General features: G+C 44.1%; 1 protein-coding gene across 3 annotated transcripts in view; it reads right to left on the bottom strand.

The window, feature by feature from the left end:
- The window catches only part of DCAF5 (DDB1 and CUL4 associated factor 5), a 104,494-nt gene extending 81,092 nt beyond the window's left edge, over positions 1–23,402 (bottom strand). The window contains exon 1 of one of the 3 annotated variants that reach the window (XM_081110131.1): positions 23,148–23,402. In XM_081110131.1, the coding sequence (XP_080966257.1) occupies positions 23,148–23,361 (214 nt within the window). In that variant the 5' untranslated portion in view covers positions 23,362–23,402. The remainder of the gene's footprint in view (positions 1–23,147) is intronic. The other 2 variants (XM_081110129.1, XM_081110130.1) reach the window with 2 other exon arrangements.
- Positions 23,403–24,741: the final 1,339 nt, after the last annotated feature.

Here is a 24,741-nt window from a genome sequence, read left to right as displayed (position 1 = left end):
GCCTTGCCCCCTCCCAGACGGGAAAGAGGAAGAGGGAGAGAGGGAGGCAGGGAGGCCTGGAGGGCTGCTGAGAAAAACAAAGAGAGACAGAGACTGGGATGGAGAGATGGAAACAAAATAGCAATATTAAAATATTTCCTCTAATTAATTCCCTTTTAATGTGCACAAATTTTGTGGCTCGGGCCACTAGTATCCTATCTAATAAAAGAGAAACGTGGTAATTAGCCGTAACTCCGCTACCCTTCCCATTGGCTAATCAGCGAGGTATGCAAATTAACTGCCAGCCAAGATGGCGGCCGGCAGCCAGGCAGCTTGAAGCGAACATGAGGCTTGCTTGCTTCAGTGACGGGGGACTCCAACGTTCCCCGCCTGCTTTGCCGGCCTCTGAGCTTGCAGTTTGAAACATTGTTACAAATATAGAAGCTAAACAAAACCCCAGAAACCTGCTTTCAGCCAGCCAGGATCTCAGAGCTGGAGTTGAAACAGTGTTTCGATTATAGAACCCAAACAAACCAGATACCTGCTTTCAGCAGCCGAGGCCTAAGAGCTGGAGCCAAGCCTCAGAGCTAAAGCTGGCCCAGAATAAAAAAAAGAAAAAAAGGAGCGGTGGGGAGCTTCAGTCACCCGCCAGCCTGAAAACAGCCCTCAGCCCCTCACCCAGACTGGCCAGGCACCCCAGTGGGGACCCCCACCCTGAAGGGGGTGTGACCAGCTGCAAACAGCCATCATCCCCTCATCCAGGCTGGCCAGGCACCCCAGTGGGGACCCCCACCCTGATCCACGACACCCTTCAGGGCAAACCAGCAGGCCCCCACCCATGCACCAGGCCTCTATCCTATACAGTAAAAGGGTAATATGCCTCCCAGCACCGGGATCAGCAGAGCCACGAGGCCTCTCGGCACTGGGATCAGCGTGACAGGGGTCAGCGCCCAAACCCCGATCGCCCTGTGGCTCTGTGTGTGACAGGGGGCGGGGCCACAACCTCCCTATCCACCCTGCTCTGTTCGTGACAGGGGAAGGCGCCCCAACCCCCTGATCAGCCCTGCTCTGTGCCTGATAGGGGGGAGCTCCCCAACCCCCTGATCGCCCTGCGGCTCTGTGTGTGACAAGGTGCGGCGCCTCAACCCCCTGATCAGTCCTGCTCTGTGTGTGACAGGGTGTGGCGCCCCAACTCCCCCCCCCCGCCCCCCCACCGGCCCTGCTCTGTGTGTGACGGGGTAGAGCCATAACCTCCCCATCGGCCCTGCCCTGAGTGTGACAGTGGCGGCGCCCCAACCACCTGATCGGCCCTGCTCTGTGGGTGATAGAGGGCGGCGCCCCAACCCCCCCCCCCCCACGGGCCCTGCTCTGTTGTGTGATGGGGTAGAGCCATAACCTCCCCATCGGCCCTGCCCTGAGTGTGACAGTGGCGGCACCCCAACCCCCTGATCGGCCCTGCTCTGTGGGTGATAGAGGGCGGCACCCCAACCCCCTGATCCGCCCTGCCCTGAGTGTGACAGGGGCGGTGCCCCAACTCCCCTATTGGCCCTACTCTGTGAGTGACAGGGGGGAGCTCCTCAACCCCCTGATCGGCCCTGCTCTGTGCATGACAGGGGGGAGCTCCCCAACCCCTTGATTGACCCTGCTCTGTGCGTGACAGGGTACAGAGCCCCAACCCCCCTGATGGGCCCTGCTCTGTGCATGACAGGGGGCAGTGCCCCAACCCCCTGATCGGCCCTGCTCTGTGCATGACAGGGTACGGAGCCCCAACCCCCCTGATGGGCCCTGCTCTGTGCGTGACAGGGGGTGGCGCTGCAACCTCCCCATCGACCCTGCCTTGAGTGTGACGGGGCGGTGCCCCAACCCCCCAATCGGCCCTACCCTGAGCGTGACTGAGGGTGGCATCGCAACCTCCCGATCCGCCCTGCTCTGCGCATGACAGGGGAAGGCGCCCCAACTCCCCAATGGGCCCTGCTCTGAGCCCGACCAGGGGCTGCACCTAGGGATTGGGCCTGCCCTCTGCCACCCGGGAGCAGGCCTAAGCCAGCAGGTCGTTATCTCCTCCCAAGGGGGTCCCAGACTGCAAGAGGGCACAGGTCGGGCTGAGGGACCCCCCTCCTTCCCGAGTGCACAAATTTTTGTGCACTGGGCCTCTAGTATCTATATAAAAGCCTAAGCAACCATTAAAACTGGCTGGCTGGCTGGTAGCTATGATGCGCACTGACCACCAGGGGGCAGATGCTCAACACAGGAGCAGAAACCACAGGCATGGAAACATGGAACAAACTGATGATTCTCAGAGGGAAGAGGGGAGGGGAGAGGGCGGGAAGAGATTAACCAAATATCTTATATGCACAGGCATGGAAACATGGAACAGACTGACGAATTCGTGCACCGGTAGGGTCCCTCGGCCTGGCCTGCAGGGATCAGGCTGAAACTGATTCTCCGACATCCCTGGAGGGGTCCCGGATTAGGAGAGGGCCTCTAGTATATTTATAAAAGCACTTAGCCTAGTATGTACATGTGAGGAATAGACACTCCTAAAAACATCCTAGTTTCTCTTTAAGTATCATCCATGACTTTGTCCTAATCTTTCATACTCTTGTTTTAGGTAGCATAAGAATATGAATAGTATGATGTACTTTATTTTATTTTTTTTAAAAATATATTTTATTGATTTTTTACAGAGAGGAAGGGAGAGGGATAGAGAGTTAGAAACATCAATGAGAGAGAAACATTGGTCAGCTGCCTCCTGCACATCCCCTACTGGGGATGTGCCTGCAACCAAGGTACATGCCCTTGACCAGAATCGAACCCGGGACCCTTGAGTCCGCAGGCCGACGCTCTATCCACTGAGCCAAACCAGTTAGGGCTAGCATGATATATTTTAATAAAACAAAAATATACCAAATTTATACATGGAAGACAGATCCAAAGTTATTAACAGAAGTTATCTCTTATGAGTAGCAATTTTCCTTAATACCCTTTACTTACATTAATCTTTATTGTTGAGATTATTACAGATGTCCCTCTTTTTTCCCCCTATAGCTCCCCTCCACCTGATTCCCACCCCACCCCAGGCCCTCACAACCTTATTGTCTGTGTTCATAGGTAATGCATACATGCATATAAGCTCTTTGTCTAATCTCTCCCCATACCCCCCACACCTGCTTCCCTCTGAGAATCATCAGTCTGTTCTATTTCCATGCCCGATTCTATTCAATTCACCAGTTTATTCTGTTCATCAGATTTTTTATTCATTTGATTTTTAGATTCACTTGTTGATAAGTATTTGTTGACACTTTATTGTTCATAATTTTTTATCTTTACCTTTTTCTTCTTCTTTCTCTTCTTAAAGAATATCCTTCAGCATTTCATATAATACTGGTTTGGTGATGATGACTCCTTTAGCTTTTTCTTGTCTGTAAAGCTCTTTATCTGACCTTCAATTCTAAATTATAGCTTTGCTGGGTAGAGTATTCTTGGTTGTAGGTTCTTGCTATTCATCACTTTGAATATTTCTTGCTACTCCCTTCTGGCCTGCATAGTTTCTGTTGAGAAATCAGCTGATAATCGTATGGACATTCCCTTGTAGGTAACTGTTTTTTTCTTGCTGCTTTTAAGATTCTCTCTTTGTCTTTTGCTCTTGGCATTTTAATTATGATGTATCTTGGTGTGGTCCTCTTTGGATTCCTCTTGTTTAGGGTTCTCTGAGCTTCCTGGACTTGTAAGTCTATTTCTTTCACCAGGTAGGGGAAGTTTTCTGTCATTATTTCTTCAAATAGGTTTTCAATATCTTGCTCTCTCTCTTCTTCTGGCACCCCCATAATTTGGTGGTATGCTTGAAGTTGTCCCAGAGACTCCTTACACTATCTTCATATTTTTGGATTCTTTTTTCTTTTTGCTCTTTTGGTTGGGTGTTTTTTGCTTCCTCATATTTCAAATCATTGACTTGATTCTTGGGATCCTCTAGTCTACTGTTGAATCCCTGCATATTATTTGCCAACTATTCTTTAATAAAAAATTTTAAAAACATGATTTTATTGATTTCGGAGAGGATAGGAGAGGAAGAAAGAGATAGAAATATCAATGATGAGAGAGAACCATTGATTGGCTGCCTCCTGCATGCCCCCCACTGGGGGATCAAGCCTGCAACTTAGGCATGTGCCCTGACTGGGAATCAAATTGTGACCTCCTGGTTTATAGGTTGATGTTCAACCACTGAACCACACCACTCAGGCCTTCAAGCATTGTTTTAAGAGAAGTCAACTAAAAAAAATTTTAAGTAACACCACAGATGATACCCCTCCTTTACATATGACAAAAGTAAAAAAGGTAGGGCTCAAACTTCTGAAATTTAGAAGCTATCAGGTGCCTTTATTATAACTACAGCTCCTTAAGGGAGGGCCTCTAAATTTAAGGCTGGGATTTGATAACACACCCAAATGCAAATAGGGTAACTGTGCACATAGGAGAGTGTGACTATAGGAAGAAAGTTGCAATCTAATCCATTGTGATGTAATCAGCCTAAAGAAAGACTACAAAAATGGCCAAAACTAAGATAAAAAGTATTCAGACTCACTAACAATCAAGGTTATATGAGAACTGAAGCAATAACAATTTTTTAAATGATACAATTTTTCACATGCTGATTGAATTGGCAAAGATTAAATGATGCTCAGCAATAACCATGAACTGACACAAGTACAAATTAGTTTTTCAACCACCTTGGAGGGCAAATATCCTATGTATTTTATAAATATAAAAAGACATTCATATCCTTTGACCCAGAATCCCATTTTTAAGATTTTACTTCAAGGGGGGGAAAAAACAAATTTTCACAAAAACTTAGCTACAAAAATTGTGATGAAAGCAAAAAATAAATAGAGAACTGGTCAAATTCTGATATAGGCCCTGGTCAGGATACAATGCTGCCATAATATCATGCTTTAGAACAGTTGTTCTCAGAGTGTTCCATGAACTCCAGAAGAACTGCAAAGTTGAAACTATTTTCATAATAACACTAAAATGTTATTTGCCTTTTTCACTGTGTTGACATCGCATTGATGGTACAAAAGCAACGGTGGTTTGTAAAACTACTGGTGTCTCAGCGCTAATGAAGGCAGTACAGCAAACTGTGCTAGTCATCAGGGTATCCTTAACTGCCATATGCTGGCAGTAAAAAACAAATGTCAATTTTACTTAGGTCCTTGATGAAGCAGTAAAAATAATTTTATCACATTTCAACCAGAGTTCACCTCTTAATACTCTGTATGATGAAATGGGAATTGTACACATAAAGCACTTCCACTAAATAGTGAAGAAGAATGGTTATTTTGTGGAAAAACATGTGTATGATAGTTTGCATTGTGAGCTGACTCACATGGTTTCTTTTTTCATGAAATACCATTTTTACTTAAAACAACTGACAAACTATGGTTATTCAGACTTGAGTATTTGGCAAATATTTTCTCAAAAACAAACAAGATGAACCTGTCACTTTAAGGAAAACAACTGGTAGTATTTGTCAGCCAATGATAACATTCAGAAAACCTGTATTCACAACAGCAAGAGCTATCATCTCCTAATACTTAAAAACGTTTCTGACGAGATTGATGGTGATAGAAACAAATATAATTTCTTTCGGAAGGAAGGAAGGAAGGAAGGAAGGAAGGAAGGAAGGAAGGAAGGAAGGAAGGCAGGCAATGTTTTTATTGATTTCAAAGAGAGGAAGGGGTTGGGAAAGAGAGAGAAACATCAATGATGAAAGAGAAACATCCATTGGCTGCCTCCTACACACCCCCTATTGGAGATCGAACCCGAAACCCAGGCATGTACCCTGACTGGGAATGAAACCATGACTTCTTGGTTCACGGGTCAACACCCAACCATTGAGCCACACTGATAGGGATGATTTCTTAAAATATATAGTGAAACGTGTCAAGATTTGGAAAATGGGCAGGACTCAGCCAACCAATATCTTCTAAATGACTAATGCATGAGGTTATAAAACAATACATAGGACTCTTCTAATCCTTTACCAACCCTATGAAGCAGGTATTGTTACCCTTTTTATCCAGGTGAAACTACAGAAAAGCTAAATAACCTGAAGATACAAAACAACAAGAGTGTGAGCTGGGATCTGAACTAGGTCGTCTGACTCCAGAGATTGCTCCTTACCAAGATACAACCCAGCCTCTCAAATATAACAGGGGCAAGGCAGCAAAGCTACCAGATAAAATGGCATACTGGAGAATACACAACCCTTTTTCTTTATTTTTCTTTTTGTTAATCCTCATCTGAAGGTATTTTCCAATTGCTTTTCAGAGAGAGAGAGAGTGGAAAGGAGGGAGTGGGAGAGAAACACTGATGTGAGAGAGACACATCAATTGGTTGCCTCCCCCCCCCCCCCCCCCCCCCCCAGCTAACCACTGAACAAGGCTGGCCAGGGCTACTCAACCCTTTTTAAAGGACAAACCACTACTCGTCTCCAGCCAGTTATTGCCATAGAGCAGGGGTGAGGAACCATTTTTCTGCCAAGGGCCATTTGGATAGTTATAACATCATTTGCAGGCCATACAAAACTATCAATTTAAAAATTAGCCTGCTAGGAAAAAGCCAATCAATGATTCTCTCTCATCATTGATGTTTCTATCTCTCTCTCCCTCTCCCTTCCTCTTTGAAATCAATAAAAATATACTAAAAAAAGTTAGCCTGCTATATTCGGTCAAACACTTAATTAACTCACCCTTAATGGTTTGGCAGGGCCAGACCGAATGATTTCTGGGGCCTTACGTGGCCCGCAGGCCAATGGTTCCTCACCCCTGCCATAGAGGAATGCAGGCTCCAAGTTGCCTGATGTTCCAATTTTTCAAGAGAAACCAGAAACCTGAGGGGAAGGCTTTAAAGACAGACTAATAATTTTTAATGTAACAGATTATGAAAAGTCCTCTGATATGGTTTTAGATTATACATTGCAACTAATCTTTAAGAAATTTCCACTTGTTGAGTTCTGATTGAGTATCAAAGAACATACACAATTATTTGATAAGGCATTCAAATACTCTTCCCCTTTTCTAACTACACATCTGTTTAAGGCTAAATTTTCTTCATATACACATCAGATAAACCAATATTTCACAACAGAGTAAACATAAATGCCTTCATAACATTTATTATATTAAAGAAATTTGAAAAAGTATAACAATGCTACTCTTTTCACTATATTTTATTTTAGAAGTTATTTAAAATGTTATTAATATAAAATTTATTATTGCTATGCTTTTAGTAAAAGCCACCTTTTAAAAAAAATAAATAGATCTCTTTAAAAAAAGGTTTTATTTCAGAGAGAGGGAGAGAGGGATAGAAACATCAATGATGAGAGAAAATCATTGATTGGCTGCCTCCTGTATGTCCCCTCCCCTACTGGGGATCAAGCCAATAATCCAGGCATGTGCCCTCACTAGGAATACAACCTCTTGGTGCATGGGAGGACATTCAACCAACTGAGCCACACTGGCCAGAACTATTACTGCTATTTTTAAATAAACTTTTAAACTTTCTCAGCTTTAAATTTTAATACAATAAAAATCAGTAAATATGACCCACATAAACAGAAATTCTTTGAGGTCTTCGATGATTTTTAAAAATGTAAACTGTTCCTAAGACCAAAGAGTCTGAGAAGTTTTGCTTTAGAACAACAGTTCTCAACCAGAGTGATTTTGCTAACCAAGGAGCATTTGGCAATGTCCCAAGAAATTTCTGGTTGTCACAACTAGGGAGATGCTACTTGGCATATACTGATTAAAGGCCAGGGATGCTGCTAAACACCCTACAATGCACAGGACAGCCCTCCTAACAAGGAATTATCCAGCCCAACATGTAAATACTGTTGAGGTTGGTTGAGAAACTGCTTTTCAAGAATATTCAATGACCCATGAAAATGTTAATATTATGTAAGAGGAAAGTTATAGAACAGCAGATGGCCTAATTCCAATTTTTTATTTTTAAAATATGCACATATGCATACAAAAAGGCTAGAATATTTCCCATGTGTTAAAAATGGTCATCCTGAGTAGGTGTAACACTTCTTACTTCCTTTAAATATCTTTATTTTCCAAATTAATCAACACATGATAATTAATACATGATATTTTTAAAACTTATAAGTGGGAAGCCTACCTTATAAGTGCCATATTCTGATTACTTGTATGATTCAACAGGAAATTCCAATGGTAAAGTATGGAATTAGTGAAAAGTCCAAAAACAAAAGCTCCTCAAATAGAGCAAGAGCACACACATACACAACAACAACACAACAGATTCTCAGGCCTCAACAATAGTAAGAATTTGCAGAGAGGTTATTAAGGTAGTAGATGATGCATTGAAAGGTATTCCAAAAAACAGAAGAAAGAAAGGTACTCCACACCACAGATTGCTGCTATGTCCAGTCCCTCTTCTTTTGCCATAGACAACTAACCTGGACAATATGCTCACCCCTAATTATATCACATATGCTCTTCATTCATTCTAAGCAGGTTCTGATTTTTCAGGTTTTTTTCAATAAGAACACTGCTTGTCTGACTTTTACAAAATTCCTTCCATAAAGAACATGAACAATGCCCTGGCTGGTGTAGCTCAGTTGGTTGAGTGTCATCCCATGTACCAAAAGGTCATTGGCTCAATTCCCAGTCAGGATACATGCCCTGGTTGTGGGCTTGATCCCCAGTAGGAGGCAGCCGATCAATGTTTCTTTCTCACATCAATATTTCTCTCTTTCTCCTTCTTCCTTCCTCTTTCTCTCAAATCAGTAAAAACATATTTTAAAATAAATAAATAAAAACATTAACAAGCCCTGGCCAGGTAGCTCAGTTGGTTAAAGCACCATTCTAATACCCAAGATTGCAGGTTCAATCTCCAGGACTCATACAAGAAACAACCAATGAGTGCATAAATAAGTGGAACAACAAATTGGTATTTCTCTCTCTCCCAAATTAAAACAAAACAAAAACAACATAACAATATAATAAGGCCTTCTTTTCTCTTCTTGGGCAATTCTAAAAAGATTGAACCAATGCAGGCCCCAATGCTTTCTTGGTCCTTCTAGGAAGGTATAAATAGAGATGTCAACGCTGAAACTAAATCAAGGCTGCTTGAAGTAGGTTCCCAAGCATGCAAATTTTGGTTGTTTCTTGCTAGTATGTCTAAGGCAAAACACGTACATCAGACATCTACGGCAGAAAGTGATTAAGATATCTGCACTAGACCATCAAACATTGTTACAGCACCTGTAAAACAAAACAAAACAAAACAAAAAATATTACACTCTCAAAGGCTCCAATTAGTCACTTGGCCTTAAGTAACACGAAAGATTCAACTGGAATTTAAATACAAGATTTGAATGAAAATTCAGAATGAGGGAAGTTATGTAACAAGATCCTGACAGGCATCTGGATTTGCAAAAAATCCCTCCTCCTGAGTAATGTTCTTGGAAGGAAACAGACTTTCCAAAGTAAGGAAGTATAGACAGGCTGAGAATTAAAATTGGAGACCCAGCCAGAGTGACAGTCTGCCTCTACCCTGGAAAATCTCTACTTACTCATCTGTAAAACAATGAAACACCACCCACTTAATCAAAGCAACCATGTTCAGGAACAATGAAACCTCATTATCAAATGTACTAGCAGAGTAAGCCACACTTTACTAGACCTCATAACTTTCCCTACTGAGGGACCAGGTCAGAAGACCCACATTTTAATCCTGATTGTACTACTTAACTAGTAGTGAGATGCTGGAAAAATCACTTTACCTCTTTGTTCCTTTGTGTCCTTTTATGTAAAATTAAAGGCTTCATCATTAGTCCGTTCCAGCAATAAAATTCTATGATTCAATAGAGACAGAAGATCAGTAGCATAAGATCACAAAGTGAGAATGGGGAAATGAGGACTCCAGCCCAGATTTCTGTAACTTCTTTATTGATGACATTCCACAACATGAAAGACATTCCAGAGCCAACTGGCCATCTATCAGAAAAACTACAATTCCTGAAAACCCTTCTCAGGGCCAATCTATACTCCAAATGTGCTGGATAGATAACCCACAAAACTGTGCCTTGGTTTTAGTATCAATAGCATATCCACTTCTAGTTAAAAGCACCTCAGAAAAGAAATTCCGCTTAGTGGAGAATCATTCCTCAAAACACCTTTCATCAAAATCAACTCTGAAAAACAGCCAACCACAGGAAGACTTAAAAAAAAAAAGAAAAAAAAAGAATGCACGGTGAACAGAAGAATTGTAAGAGGAGGTAGGTATACAGGAAAAAAGTGATAACTTAAGTCTTTGGAGTTAACATTTCCTTTTCTTCTCTCTTTTTTCTTTTCAAATTCTAAGAAAAAGTTTATTTAGAAAGTTACAGAGGTAGCAAAAGTTGGCCAGCTGGGCTTCATAGACTTAGGAAACACGTTACATAAACAAAATAAGGGCCCTTGGAGTTTAGGAGAAAGGCAAAGGAATTGGGCCTTGGGGGAAAAAGAGGAGGGAGGAAAAGGCTCAGCATGCTCCCAAGAGGGAGTGTGTGCCTGGATTTAACATTTTCTTAATAGTTTTACTCGCTTTCTAATAAGAAGATGAGGACAAATAATGCCTCTCAGGCTCAATCCAGTACCTAAAAACGGCAGCAATATAGGGAGAATGGAGGCTTGGAGGCTTTTCCACCAGAGGCATTCGATGGTGAATGGGAAAAGTTAAGAGACTAGGGCTTTGGTTTTACCAGAGTACCAGACAGCTGGGATATTATGAGTAAGTGGCCATATAACTTACTCATGATACCAAGGTTGAGTACCAAGGTTCCATCCCTGGTCAGGGCTCACAGAATTAACAAATCAATGTTTTTCTGTCTGTCTTCCTCCCTTTCTCTTTCTCTCTCTCTCTCTCTCTCTCTCTCAGAATTAACAAATCAATGTTTTTGTCTGTCTTCCTTTCTCTCTCTCTCTCTCTCTCTCTCTCTCTCTCTCTCTCTCTCAAATATTAAAACAAAACCACCTTATCATCCAAACTAGTACCTTTTCTAAAAAACTATTTATCTTTTAAGAATGAAAAGCGCACTAATTGTAGTGGGACAATTGCGATGGTCCCAAGTGAACCAAGATATATGGACCTTAATTATGAAGGATCCCAGCAGGCAGCAAGACAGGCAGGGGACCTATAGAGCAAGCTACCTTATCGAACATATAAAGTAATCTTATCTCACCTTATCAACCAGCAGGGGTCACAGCAAAGGCAAAAGGGAAGAAGGGTTATAGGTTCAAATCTGGGGCCTGGTCGAGCTGTGAGCAGGAGGCAACCAATCGATGTGTCTTTCTTAGGTCGATGTTTCTCTCTCTCCCCTCTCCCTTCCACTCTCCCTAAAAATCAATGGAAAAGATATCCTTACTCCTCCCATGAGGATTAAAATAAAAGGGGTGGTGGGATGGGAAACTGCCTTTCCACCACCATCATCTCTGCAATTTGGATCTATTTTAAATCTGTCAATCTCCTCCAATGCCACTTTCTTGTTGATTCCTACATGTCTCAGCCCTGGAATATTACTTCCATATTAAAATTGGCCCCAATAGGAAAATGGCACTCAAAGCACACAGACATGATCTCCAATGTATATCAACTCTGTATCCTGAGAGGTACATGATAGAATCTCGGTATTCAACACTGCAAAGTACAAAGAATGAGGACGGTGGCAATAAAATATGAATATCAAGGCATGGGAAGAGTAGACAACTAAAGTGACAAAATACTACTATCATGTCTTTCCCTAAATCCCTTGACTTAGAAAAATTGTTGTGAGCCCAGCCAGTGTGGCCTAGTAGTTGAGTGTCGACCCATGCACCAACAGATCACCAGTCGATTCCCAGTGAGGGCACATGCCCAGGTTGAGGGCTCAATCCCCAGTATGGGGCATACAGGAGGCAGACAATCGATGTTGATGTCTGTCTCATCAATGTTTCTACCTCTTTCCCCCTTTCCCTTCCTCTCTCCAAAATCAATTAAAACATTTTTTTTTTTAAAAAAGAGCTGAACTTAAACCAGAAACACCAATCAGAAAGGATATATGCACCCACATGTTCATAGCAGCACAATTCACCATAGCTAAGATCTGGAAACAGCCTAAGTGCCCATCAGATGAATGGATTAGAAAACTGTGGTATATCTACACGATGGAATACTATGCTGCTGTAAAAAAGAAGGAACTCCTACCATTTGCAACGGCATGGATGGAACTGGAGAGCATTATGCTAAGTGAAATAAGCCAGTCAATGAAGGAAAAATACCACATGATCTCACTCATTCATGGATAATAGAGACCATTATAAACTTTTGAACAGTAATAGATACAGAGGCAGAGCTGCCTCGAACAGATTGTCAAAATGCAGCGAGAAGGCCGGGGAAAGTTGGGGGGCAGGAGGGAGGGGTATAAGAGATCAACCGAAGGACTTGTATGCATGCATATATGCATAACCAATGGACATGGGACACTGGGGAGTGGGGGAGGCCAGGGGATAGTCAAGGGCAGGGGGGGAAAAAAAAAAGACACATATGTAATACCCTTTGTAATACTTTAAGCAATAAAAAAATAAAAATAAATTCATAAAAATAAAAGAGCTGAACTTAAAGAGCAACCCTTCTTGTTCACCCATCAGTGAATAACCTTGGAAATGTATTTTTTTTAATATATTTTATTGATTTTTTACAGAGAGGAAGGGAGAAAGAGAGCAATAGAGAGTTAGAACATCAACGAGAGAGAAACATCGATCAGCTGCCTCCTGCACACCTCCTACTGGGGATGTGCCCACAACCAAAGTACATGCCCTTGACCGGGATCGAACCTGGGACCCTTCAGTCCGCAGGCCGAAGCTCTATCCTCTGAGCCAAACCGATCAGGGCAATGCCTTCTTTTTCACAGAAACATAATGAAGGTGCTGATGCCAGAAGTAAATTTTACTTGCAAGAACACTATACTTCCAGTTCATTAAGGAGTAAACAGGCTTATCATCTGGTCTAGGAGCTATATCGCTCTTTATGATACTGTATCTGTGGAAAAGTGCTTCCAAATGACTTGCCAAGTGAGTGCACTCTCTGGGCAAACAATCCCATGTGACACTATTTAAACCTTCTTCTGAGAAGCACTCTATTCTGAACTACATTATTCATCTGTGCCTCAGGCACAGATATTTCCTCCCCATGTATAATTATGAGGAAAGATACATATTTATGTTGATTGACATTCAGCCAAATGTACTCAAATCAGCATGCTTTCAGCAGATATCAAACTCAAACTACCGGCTCAGTAAATACATATATATTTGTTTGTAATTTTAGTTGGGCTAATGTAGAACCACCACCAACTTGGTAACCAGAGCCTTACTTACTCTTAGTCTAAAGTAGGTGAGGTTAACCCAGTGTGAAATTAGTCACATGGTTTATGTACACAAGTGTGGATATACACAAAATATAAAAAGGAGACTTTAGATGACTGCCAAGACCAATCCCAGGTGAAGTGATTTCTAGCACCAAGAGAAACCTGCTTGAGGGGTGAGTATAGTAGCTGTGACCAGAACAGTGCTGACTGGCTCCAAGGTCACTGATCTACTCCCTCATGAAGGGATTTTTAAAAAGCAGCTAGTAAAGTATCAGAGTTACAGCACCAAGAGATGAGAATGCAGGGGGGGAATCAATCCTTTTAAAATGTACATAACATTCTACAAATTTCAGAGCAGATAGCAGCATGTCTTGGAGCTCATGCAGACCCAGGCTGGAAATCCAGTTCCACCACGAATTATAGACATTTTCAAAGTTACTTAACTTCTCTAAGCCTCAGTTTCCTCAGATGTAAAATAAAAAAAATAGGACTGCTCAGCTGGTGTGGCTCAGTGGTTAAGCATCAACCTATGAACCAGGAGATCATGGTTCGATTCCCAGTCAGGGCACACGCTCAGGTTGTGGGCTCAATCTCCAGTAGGGAGCAGGCAGGAGGCAGCCAATTAATGATTCTTTCTCATCACTGTTGTTTCTATCTCTCCCTCTCTCTTCCTCTTTGAAATCAATTTTTTTAAAAAAAATTTTTATCTCAAAAAAGGAAAGAAAAATAGTACTATCCCTACCTTAGGAAAGATTCTATTAAGTATTTAGATGTACTCATGTATGTAAATATGCCTGACATATGAAACGCCCCCAAATAATATTTGATAAATAACATGATCAAATATTAGCTATTTTTATTGGTAAACATTTATTTTATAAACAGTAATGTCTCAACTGATAGACACTGGGGAGCACTGTAGATTTTTGAGGGGTCAGCAGGGGATGTGAGAAAATGAGAGTGAAGTTTTAGGAAGCTATTGTTATGTTGGCAGTGGTGCCTAGTAAGTATTAAAGCTGAAAAGAACAAAAATTTGGGAAGCACCTATTGGAACGAAATTTTCTACAAAGACCAAGGTAATAAAAATATTTTTTTATCCCTAGAATTATATTTCATTTCATTTTAACCAGAAACAATGTGTTGTAGTATCTATTTTTTCCACTAATGCTCTACCTGTTCTCTGTATTATAGAACCCTCAGCAGTCCTTTATTAAGGTCCTTCCTTGATTCTTCAGCACTTAGTTACGACAATTAATACAAACCCTTCAAATTCCTTTGTCTTTCTAGACTGCAGATAATACTGGCTATTTTTAAAGTGGCAAATAAGACATATAAAGTGGTTTAACAGAGGGCCTGATACACATTACATGCTAAATAAATGTTAAAAAAAATAAGTCTTATAGTTATTACGATTAAAGAGGCACACATAATAAGTTCACATCAAACAGTTTTAATGAATAAATAAACAGAAGATACTTGTGTGGACCAAGTTAAATGTACAGCAAAACACAGAAATACAATTTATCATCTAAGAGGAGCAACTAGAATTATACATGTGCTCAGAAATTGCTAGCATTCAACTTTTATTTTTTTAATTTAATTTTATTATTTTTAAAATATATTTTTCTTGATTTCAGAGAGGGAGAGAGAGATAGAACCATCAATGATGAAAGAGAATCATTGAACGGTTGCCTCCTGCACACCCCACACTGGGGTTGGAGACCACAACCCGGGCATGTGCCCTTGACTGGAACTGAACCCGGGACCCTTCAGTCCGCACATTCTGCATGTGATGGCACATCTCTGCATGTTTGACAGGCCCCTATGCACACGTGCAGTCTGTATTGGCGTGTGTAGATGCCTCCAGGGGCATACTGATGCGTTTCTCTACATGCATGATGGCATGTGGTGGGTATGTTGGGATGGTATTAGTAGGTACGGCATATGTGGTGTGAGAAACAAGGCTCACACTCAACACTCAATCCACTGAGCCAAACTGACGAGGGCGCATTCAACTTTTAATTCTTTAAAAAAGATCCAGAAAAACTGGCCTGCCCTATAAGAAAAAAAAAAGGCGGGGGGGGGGGGGGGAGAGGAAGAAACATATAAAAAGGCAACTTAGAAACAGCCCCTTCCTGGGAGCAATGAGCCCTACTGAGAAGTCCTGACTGCCAAAGACTGACTAACTGGGCAGCTCTGGATAAGCATTTTTCTATTGCTCCACTCTTCTTCTATAAAATGAAGATCACTCCATCCCTGATTCAATGAGGAAGAAAGAAGATATAAAAAAGGTTACCTAATATAATATTTCCCAAGCTTCAATCTCGATCATCTTTTGAATTTTGCTTTATCTGAATAACAAATACACCATTATTTTTCTTTAAATTGATTTTTAAAAATTTAATCATACCTTAAGCAATAAATTCATTGAAAATATGTTATACATGCTAACTTTTCTAATAGGTATAAAAATAAATGTACTAACCATTAAAATTTAAATATTAATTCAGTATCACCTAAAAATCTGCTTACATACCCAAACTTTGGCAAATAATAACCTAATCCTTATAGTTTAAAATAAAAATTTTTTATAGGACAGAATTAAGTATATTAAGAAATATAACTTCATATTCTCACAATAACCTAAGGGTTAATCCTAAAAGATTAATACTCAGTTCTTTAATTATAAGAAACAATATAATATAGGGCACCAAAAATTAATAACAGAATTGATTCCTTCTTAATCTCCATTTGAATTAGGGCTTTAGTTCCTTTAAACTCAAAAGGCTTTTAGTTCTACCCTTGAATATACTAGGGTATAAATTCAAACTAAAACAATAAGAAAAGCTACTTCTTTCTTGAAACTATGAAAAAAGAAAAAAGGATTAAAATCACATTTTTTTAGCAATGCGTGAGAAAATAAATGCAAAAAAAAAGAAAACGCATGGACATGGACAATAGTGTGATGACTGTGTGGGGGACATTGAGGGGAGGTGGAGGAGGGTATGGGGGGGATAAATGGTGATGGGAAAAAAAAAAATAAAAAAAATTTTTAAAAAAGAAATGCATCCATTTTGTAACTCAGCATTCAGAAAGCAGTATCCATTTGTGTCTCAAATTTTACTGGTCAATAAAGTTTCCCTGATCTGAATCATTCCAGCTGTACCCGACAACCAAATCCATCAATTATCAGTGAATAAGCACAAACTTGCACCGGGCTGACACCTCTTTCAATACGGAAAATAAGAGCTGCCACTCTTAGGAACTCTTAATAAACAACCACATCGGTGGCCCTACCTGGTTTGGTCAGTGTTTAGCGTGGGCCTGTGGGCTGAAGGGTCTTGGGTTCAAGTCCAGTCACGGGCACATATGTTAGTGCAGGCTCAATCTGGGACACATGCAGGAGGCAACCAATCAATGTGTCTCTCTCACATCGATGTTTCTCTCTGTTTCTCCCCCTCCCTATCACTCTCTCTAAATCAATGGGAAAAATATCCTCTCGAAGATTAACAGAAACAACAAAAACACATCGGTGTAAGTCAAGTCCTTTGAACAATAGGAACACAAAGACAACTTTTTGATGTGCTAATAATGTCTAATGAGACTGGTGGTCATCGATTAAGCCTCACTAGGTTATTTTAAAGCAGAGGTGACAAACCAGGGCATAATTGTAAATTTGACAATCTTTGACAGATATCACTTAGCTGACTGAAAAACAAGTGGGAAAAATAATGTGTCTCTATAAATATCCATGTTACCTTATCCTTATCACATGATCTATATAATTTATCATAGGACTGTCCTCCAAGGCCATCTCTATGAGCCTTATTTTCTTTTCCATTGAAGCTCATAGGCAAGAGGATTTTTACTATGCTAAGTACCAAAAAAACAGATATCTATTAAAGTATCATAAATTAGAGGGGGAAAATTAAAGAGTTATGCACTGTTACAAATGAGAAGTAAATGCTCCTAAATGCAAGCTTCTTGAGAGCATGATTTCTACCCGATTCATCATCTCTGATCCTCTCATAGCTCCTGTCTTATAAATAGTATGCACTTATACTGCTTGTTGAACTAATAAATAGAACAAAGAATAAAATTTAACTCCTTCAAAACAATGAACTATCAGTAAATAGAAAAGCCCAGAAGAAAATCCAAGAATTAATTCCCTAATCACTTTGTCAACAAACTACTCTGAAAGCTTTTCAAAGTCAGAAATCTGCCTTACCAATAGCCATATTTCTCATGATAAATTCACCACTGGATCAATAAATTCATTTTAATTAAACTCATGAGTTTTATCAGTCAAACTGTAACTGGCTCAAGCCAAACACTTTACCTATAGGTAATATGCTTTTAGGTAAATTTTATTTTTAATTGATTCTATAAAATGTGATATAACTAATGACTGGGCTACAGGAAAAGATAATTAATGGGTTCAAATTAAGCATATAGTTATTATCATAGCTATTATTTGATACTTAAAATATGCTTTGATGACACTGGGGTTAAGCTTATTCACAAAGCATTTTTAATAGTTCACTTAACAAGATCTTTCTCTGGGGGAAAAAGGAGACATATGTAATACTTTCAACAATAAAGAATTATTTTTTTAAAAAAGATCTTTCTCAATTTTTTCACTTTGTACTCTGCCATAAATGTTAGGTGTTACTGGTGTCAATCTCTTAAAAGCTTTTTGTGAGCTTCAAGTTAAACAAAAATTTTAACAGTTGCAGTAGCAACTAGAGCAACAGCAGGGGCTACGGCCGGCGGGCTGGATGCGGCCCGTTTGAAATGAATAAAACTATTGAAGAGTCAAAAAGTTTGCCCACCCCTGGGCTAAACCCTTGTGCTAAGGAAGAACTTTACAAATGTTATTTCATTCAATCCTCACCACAACTTATTATATGGATGAGGAAACAGGATAAATGACTAGTCAAAGGTGACCCAGTTAGCAAGTAGTTGCGCTCATATTCACCACTATCTCCCCTCAATCCCGCCCACCCTCCCCTTTGCCTGACTCCAGGATTCATGCTCTTAATCTCTCTATATAAACTGTGGACACTTAAAATGATCACTAAAGTCAGAGGCCCATGTGAAATAGAAATAAATTAGTTATCCCGGTTATAAATAGAAGGCAGAGTTACAATCCAACTCAGATATACAGAGCTACATCCTGATTGGTCTCCCAATCAGATCCCAAAGTATTCATCTTCTTCCCAGAGAAAAAAGATACTTTGAGCAAACACATAAAGAACTCCACTCTAGAGAAAAGGAGAAGCATAAAGGGAGGCAATGAAGGCAATGTAAAGTACTAGATGAAACCAAAGACTTAAAAGGTAAATTTAGGATATCCTTAAATATGTGTACAATATCCTTGATCTTTCATAAGCAGGACTTAAACATACATTTTTCTTTGACCCTCAAAAAATTAACACATAAATATTCTGAGACTGCAAGCATCAAGTATAAACTGGTCCTTATAAATAGTAATGTTCACTCAAACCCACGCAGTTTACAAAGTACCTTCACATATAACATTTCATTGAATACTACTGCCCTGTTAGGTAGTGCAATTTACGAACCCCTTTGTACAGATGTTGAACGAGGGACTTGCCTTCTTACCATTTGTGACTGGTAGAGCCTCCAACTCCTGTCATATGGCACCAAATTCCAGGCTCCCTCCACACCACATTGTGCCTCCTCATTCCACATCAAAAGGTCACAAACTATCCTGCCTGCCCCATTTGCACAAGTTCATTATCAATATTGTAAAAACAAGTATCAGCTAATAATGACACCACAAGAACGAAGGGGAGAGAAAACAAACTCGGAATTTTCTCTGAGAGGCTGGTACTTGTTTAGCTCCCAACCTAAGCTTTGCCTAATGTGGTTCCTACAACAGCCCTTCAGGTAGGTGCTGGTGTTCCCATTGCATAGATCAGGAAACAGACACAGGGGCTCAACAACTTAAGGTCACACATTAAGTGACGAAGCAGTGATTTTAACCATGTCACTATGCTAGTAGCTACACTGCCTTACACAAAATCACAGTAATACCTTTTTCTGATCAACAATAAAAAATATTTTAGGTTAAAATATTTTAATGTTTTAAAATGTCAGAAAGAGCCGAAACCGGTTTGGCTCAGTGGATAGAGCGTCGGCCTGCGGACTGAAAGGTCCCAGGTTCGATTCCGGTCAAGGGCATGTACCTGGGTTGCGGGCATGTCCCCAGTAGGAGATGTGCAGGAGGCAGCTGATCGATGTTTCTCTCTCATCGATGTTTCTAACTCTCTATCTCTCTCCCTTCCTCTCTGTAAAAAATCAATAAAATATATTTTAAAAAATAAAATAAAATAAAATGTAAGAAAGAAAAAAAAGTACTCTGCCAATTGTTGCTGTCACACTCTCTTCCCAGCAGAGTGCCTTTTCTCCTTCCTGATTTCTCCAGTTTACTCTTTTTTTTTTTTTATTGATTTTTTTACAGAGAGGAAGGGAGAGAGATAGAGAGTCAGAAACATTGATGAGAGAGAAACATCGATCAGCCGCCTCCTGCACACCCCCCACTGGGGATGTGCCCGCAACCAAGGCACATGCCCTTGACCGGAATCGAACCTGGGACCTTTCAGTCCGCAGGCCGACGCTCTATCCACTGAGCCAAACCGGTTTCGGCCAGTTTACTCTTAATATCTACTGGTTTCACTGTACCCTGGAAGGAGAGCTAACTGTTAGAACAAAAAGCAATGACATATCCTTAACAAATAGCATTTTATAAAGCCACAGGAATCATGCAAATATTACTTTGTCCTAGGTCTAATTTAATTCTATAAATTAGTTATGTCAGTTACAAGAATTGTGAGCCTGCCTAAACACTGAGGAAATGAGAACAATGAACAAACTCTGAACAATCATTTTAATCATCACTTTCTGAGGACTTTAACCAATCCAGACACGATATAAGTACAAAATGCATTAAAAAGAATCTCATTACCATCCTAGAGTCTGGCCTCCCACCCACCTTATCCTGAAGCATTAGGGATCAACAGCATTAACCTCAAAATACTGTGCCCCTCCCCTCAGGTACTACACTGCTAAAGGACAGTGATAGATAAAATGTAAACATGACACTATAAATAGTTTTAAACATGGAAAGATTCCTGACAGACTCCCCAGAACAAAATTTAAGTAGCTTTAACAAGTTAAGCTGTATTTATGATTCCCAAAGGCGGCTTCCTTATCTGAAGCAAACAGGAGGAACATTCTGTTAGCATAAGTTGTACTCATAATGAAGCTGAATAGCTTAACAGGCTTTTAAGGAAAATTCTATGTTCTGGGGACAAGTAAGAAAAGCTAAAGTCTATCTGAGCTAAACTGGAGGAGTGGGTGGAAAAGCCAGCCGGAAGGACTAAAAACAGGGCAGGAGTAGATAAAAAGGAAACAGGAAGAACTGGGCTAAAGGAAGTATGAGGCTTAGGGGCAAAGACAGCTAGGGGCAAAGACAGCTCAGACCTTGAAAAGCGAGAAACCAGTGCCTAACAGTGGTTCTCAACCTTCCTAATGCCGCGACCCTTTAATACAGTTCCTCATGTTGTGGTGACCCCCAACCATAAAATTATTTTCGTTGCTACTTCATCACTGTAATTTTGCTACTGTTATGAATCGTAATGTAAATATCTGATATGCAGGATGTATTTTCATTGTTACAAATTGAACATAATTAAAGCATAGTGATTAATCACAAAAGCAATATGTAATTATATGTGTTTTTCCGATGGTCTTAGGCGACCCCTGTGAAAGGGTCGTTCGACCCACAGGTTGAGAACCACTGGCCTGGAACCAAAGGACTAAAATCAAGATAAAGGAAATGAACTGGCCAAGACTAGAGAAAATGGAGTTCATTTAAGGCGTAGAGGAAGGTCCTCAACAAGGGTAACTATAACTGGTAGAGAACGGAGGCAACTTTTTAGTGCTTTTTAAAAAGTGTTAACTTTAAATGGGTGAACTGTATGGCATGTGAATGACGTCTTAATAAATCTGTTATGTCTTTTTAACATTTATTGATTTTAAAGAGGGAGGGAGGGGAAGAGAGGGAGGAGACACTGATTGTTGTTGCACTCCCTGGCTGATTTTGCATGTGCCCTACGGCGAGTCTCCCTGTGTCTGGGACACCTGTGTTGGAACACATCCGTCTGGAAAGGTGACAGAACTACAGAGGAAGCCTTAGGGGGAAACGGGCAGGTTTTAAAGAGGCCTCTCCCATTCTGCCTTTGGGATTTGGGGCCCTGGGGGGGGGGGGGGGGAGAAGGCTTTTTTTCGGGTATGCCTTGAAGTAGACTATCCGGTTTCTCCCGGGGGTGATCTAGGGCCAACATCTGCCTGGTCAATGAGACAACGATCTGGGGTGGAAAAGTCAAGTCAGCTCTAGAGAAACCCCAGAAGGTTCATCGTGAAGTGATCACAGGGCTTATCTCTGCTCCCCCACACTGGACTGCACGCCCCGCGTCACTTCGCCTGCTCATCGTGAAGACAGGCCCACGCTGTGCCCTCATCCCGGGCGCCGCTGGCCAGTTGCCCACTGACGCAAATCAGAAAATCACTCCGGACCGGCCTGGGGGAGGCGAAGCGCCACGTCCAGCCGGCCTGCGGCCCCCGTGCCTCTCAATGTAGGAACAGGGACGCGGAGGCAGAAGGCGAGCGGGGACGCCAGACCGCTCCCCTCCTCCCCTGAGCCGGGTTTCGGGGAGCCGCCCCCTGGGCACCCCATCCCCACTCGCCAGCCTCCGGTCGCGACCCCTGGGAGGAGGGCGGCGGGCGGCGGCGAGCGCCCCCTGGAGCACAGGCGCCCCTCCCCCGGGCAGCCGTCGCCCCTCGCCTCCCGGGAGCGATAGGCTATCGATTCAGCGGCCTGTCGCTAGGCGCCCCGGGAGCGAGGCCTACCCGCCGGGCCGGAGCCCCGGCCTCGATTTCGCCACTCTCCCCACACCAGCGGCAGAGCCCGGGGAGGGGGGGCGGCCAGCCCAGCCCAGCCCGGAGGCAGGCCAGGGGCGGGGAGCCCACCGGCAGCGGCAGCCGCGGGAGGGGACGCGGCGCGGGGCTCCCCGCCAGCCCGTCTCCGGGGTCCCACTCGCCGCCCGCCGCCTCCCAAGTTGCGCATCCAAGTTCGGGCCGGCTCTCCGCCCGCAGAGCCCGCGACACCCCCGAAACCGCCCCGCACACCTTTCGGAAGGAGATGGAGCCGGGCCCCGAGCGCGCGAGGGGGCGGCCCGCAGCGAACCGCCCGCCACCTCCCCCGGCGCCCCCGGCCCGACCCTTCCGGCGGCGGCCCCGTCCCCCCGGCCCTGGCCCCGGTCGCCGCGGGGGCTCGGGCGCCCCGGCCTCCCCCCCCTCCGGCCCCCCAAATGCCCCCACCCCCTTGGAAGGGCGCGAGGAAGAGTTTCCCACCCAACTTTACCAGGAGGGCCCCTCGCCCCTCCCGGCCCGCACTCGCGGGGCGGCCAGCAGGAGCGATCACTTTACACTCGGGAGAAAGAGAATTCAGGACCTGTCAACCATTTTGGGTCCTTTTTATAGAAGACATCCTCTCCCCCCCGCCCTCCCGCCCGCCCTCCCCCGGCCGCGGTTTCCATCTGACACCGAGCCTTCCCACCGCAGGAGGGGGTGAGGAGGGAGGAGGTGGGGACGCAGGGCAGGAGGAGGGCGAGCGCCGGGGGTGGGGGGACGGGAAGGGGCCGCGGGGCGGGGAAGGGGGTTGATTTACCTGAGACCAGCCACTGGCCTCCATTGTTGGAGAATTCAATGGCATTGACACAGCCGAAGTGGCCGAGGAGGTCCTTCTTGTAGAGGTTCCGGCAGCCCCGCAGGCGTCTCCTCTGAAAGTCCTGAGTGAGCAGGGGGTCCCCATGCAAGCCCCGCTGGGACAAGAAGCCCACCACTGACCTCATGCTGCCCCCCAGGCCAGTTCTCCTCTTCATCCTGGAACCGCCGCCGCCGCTCGCGCCGCGCCCCTCCCCGGGCCCCCGCGCGGCCGCCGCTCCCGCCCGGCCCTCCCCCCCGCGCTGCGCTCCGGGCGGCGCTTTAACCCGCCATGGCAGCCCGAGCGCGGTGTGCAGGCTCCCGGCGGCGTCCGCGGCTTCCTGGCGGCGCCCGCCCTCCTCCCCGCCAAGCCCCGCCCCCTCCCTCCCCTCCTCCTCCTCCTCCTCCAGCAGCTGATGCCCAGCTGGGGCCGCGCCGCGGCGGGCCGCGGGCGCCGGGAGAACGCGGGCGGCGGCGCCCCTCCCCCGCCGCGGGCTGCGGCCGGAAGAACGCGGGCGGCGGCTCGGCTCTCGCGGCCGCGGCTCCACCTCGCGCGCGCGGGGCCCCGGGGGACGCCGGGCGGGGGCCGCGCTGCCCGCCCTGCGCGCCGCACTCTGTTAAGTTGGGGGCGCGTAACAATCCCCGTGGCCGCGGGGCTGCGGGCTCGCCTTCCTACCCGCGCGGCTCCCCGACCATCGCCTCCCGGAGGCCCCGCGCCGGGACCCGCTCGGCCCCCCGCCCCGCTCTCCTTTTCCAGGTGGGGAACATGCAGCCCGAGGGCGCAGAGAGATGAGGGCGGGCCGCGGGCAGGGGCTGCGGCCAGGCGTCTTCCCTCCTCTCGTCTCAGCCCGGGGTCGCCCGAGCCCTGTCCAAGGGAAGGGAGCCAGGACTCGCGGGGTAAGGTTGCTTAGGGGTTTTGTGGGTGCACCCGTTCTTACCCCTCCAGATACATGTTTAACACCGTCCCCCTCCCCGTTCGGTGCTATGATTTCCCCTCCGGCGATTCGGTAAAAGGCTAAACTTGTACCGTCTGGTAGATAACGGAGCGGTATCTGGGGGGAAAGAGGGTGGGAGGAGGATGCCTAAAGAAGTGAAAAGACAATTGCCAAAACCGACTTGAGAAAGCTCTGAGATGCAGAGAGGACTCGTGTCCATTAGTTCCAAGTGCGTTTGCAAGACACAAGAAGCATTATTCGAAAATAGGGATATATGTATGTTGTTTCATTGGGTGCGGTGAGCTCCTCCTCAAGGTCTCAAGTGTGGGCGTCTGGGGCTGCACAGCTGTCAGCCAGCAGCTGGTTCCAGGCCTGAAGGAGCTGCACTTGAGCAGGCTGGGGGCCTTGGCCTTGACCCCAGGGAGGTTAAGTGCTTTGGAATTCTACCAGATCCAGTGAAAAGCCCCCTTTTCAGTGTGTTGTAGTACTTTTCCAAGGAGCTATCCTCTGTCAGTAAATGGCAGTACGCTGCTAGAATAGGCAGGTGTCAGTTCTGCCCTTTGAATTTCACAGAAATTACATCCTCTGTGCTAGAGAAAGGCATATGGTAGTCAGTTTAGTATG

This window comes from Myotis nattereri, assembly GCF_964212035.1.
Source record: "Myotis nattereri genome assembly, chromosome: 1".
Lineage (NCBI taxonomy): Eukaryota > Metazoa > Chordata > Mammalia > Chiroptera > Vespertilionidae > Myotis > Myotis nattereri.
Note: the sequence above shows the minus strand (reverse complement) of the source record. Positions and strands in the feature narration are given on the sequence as shown.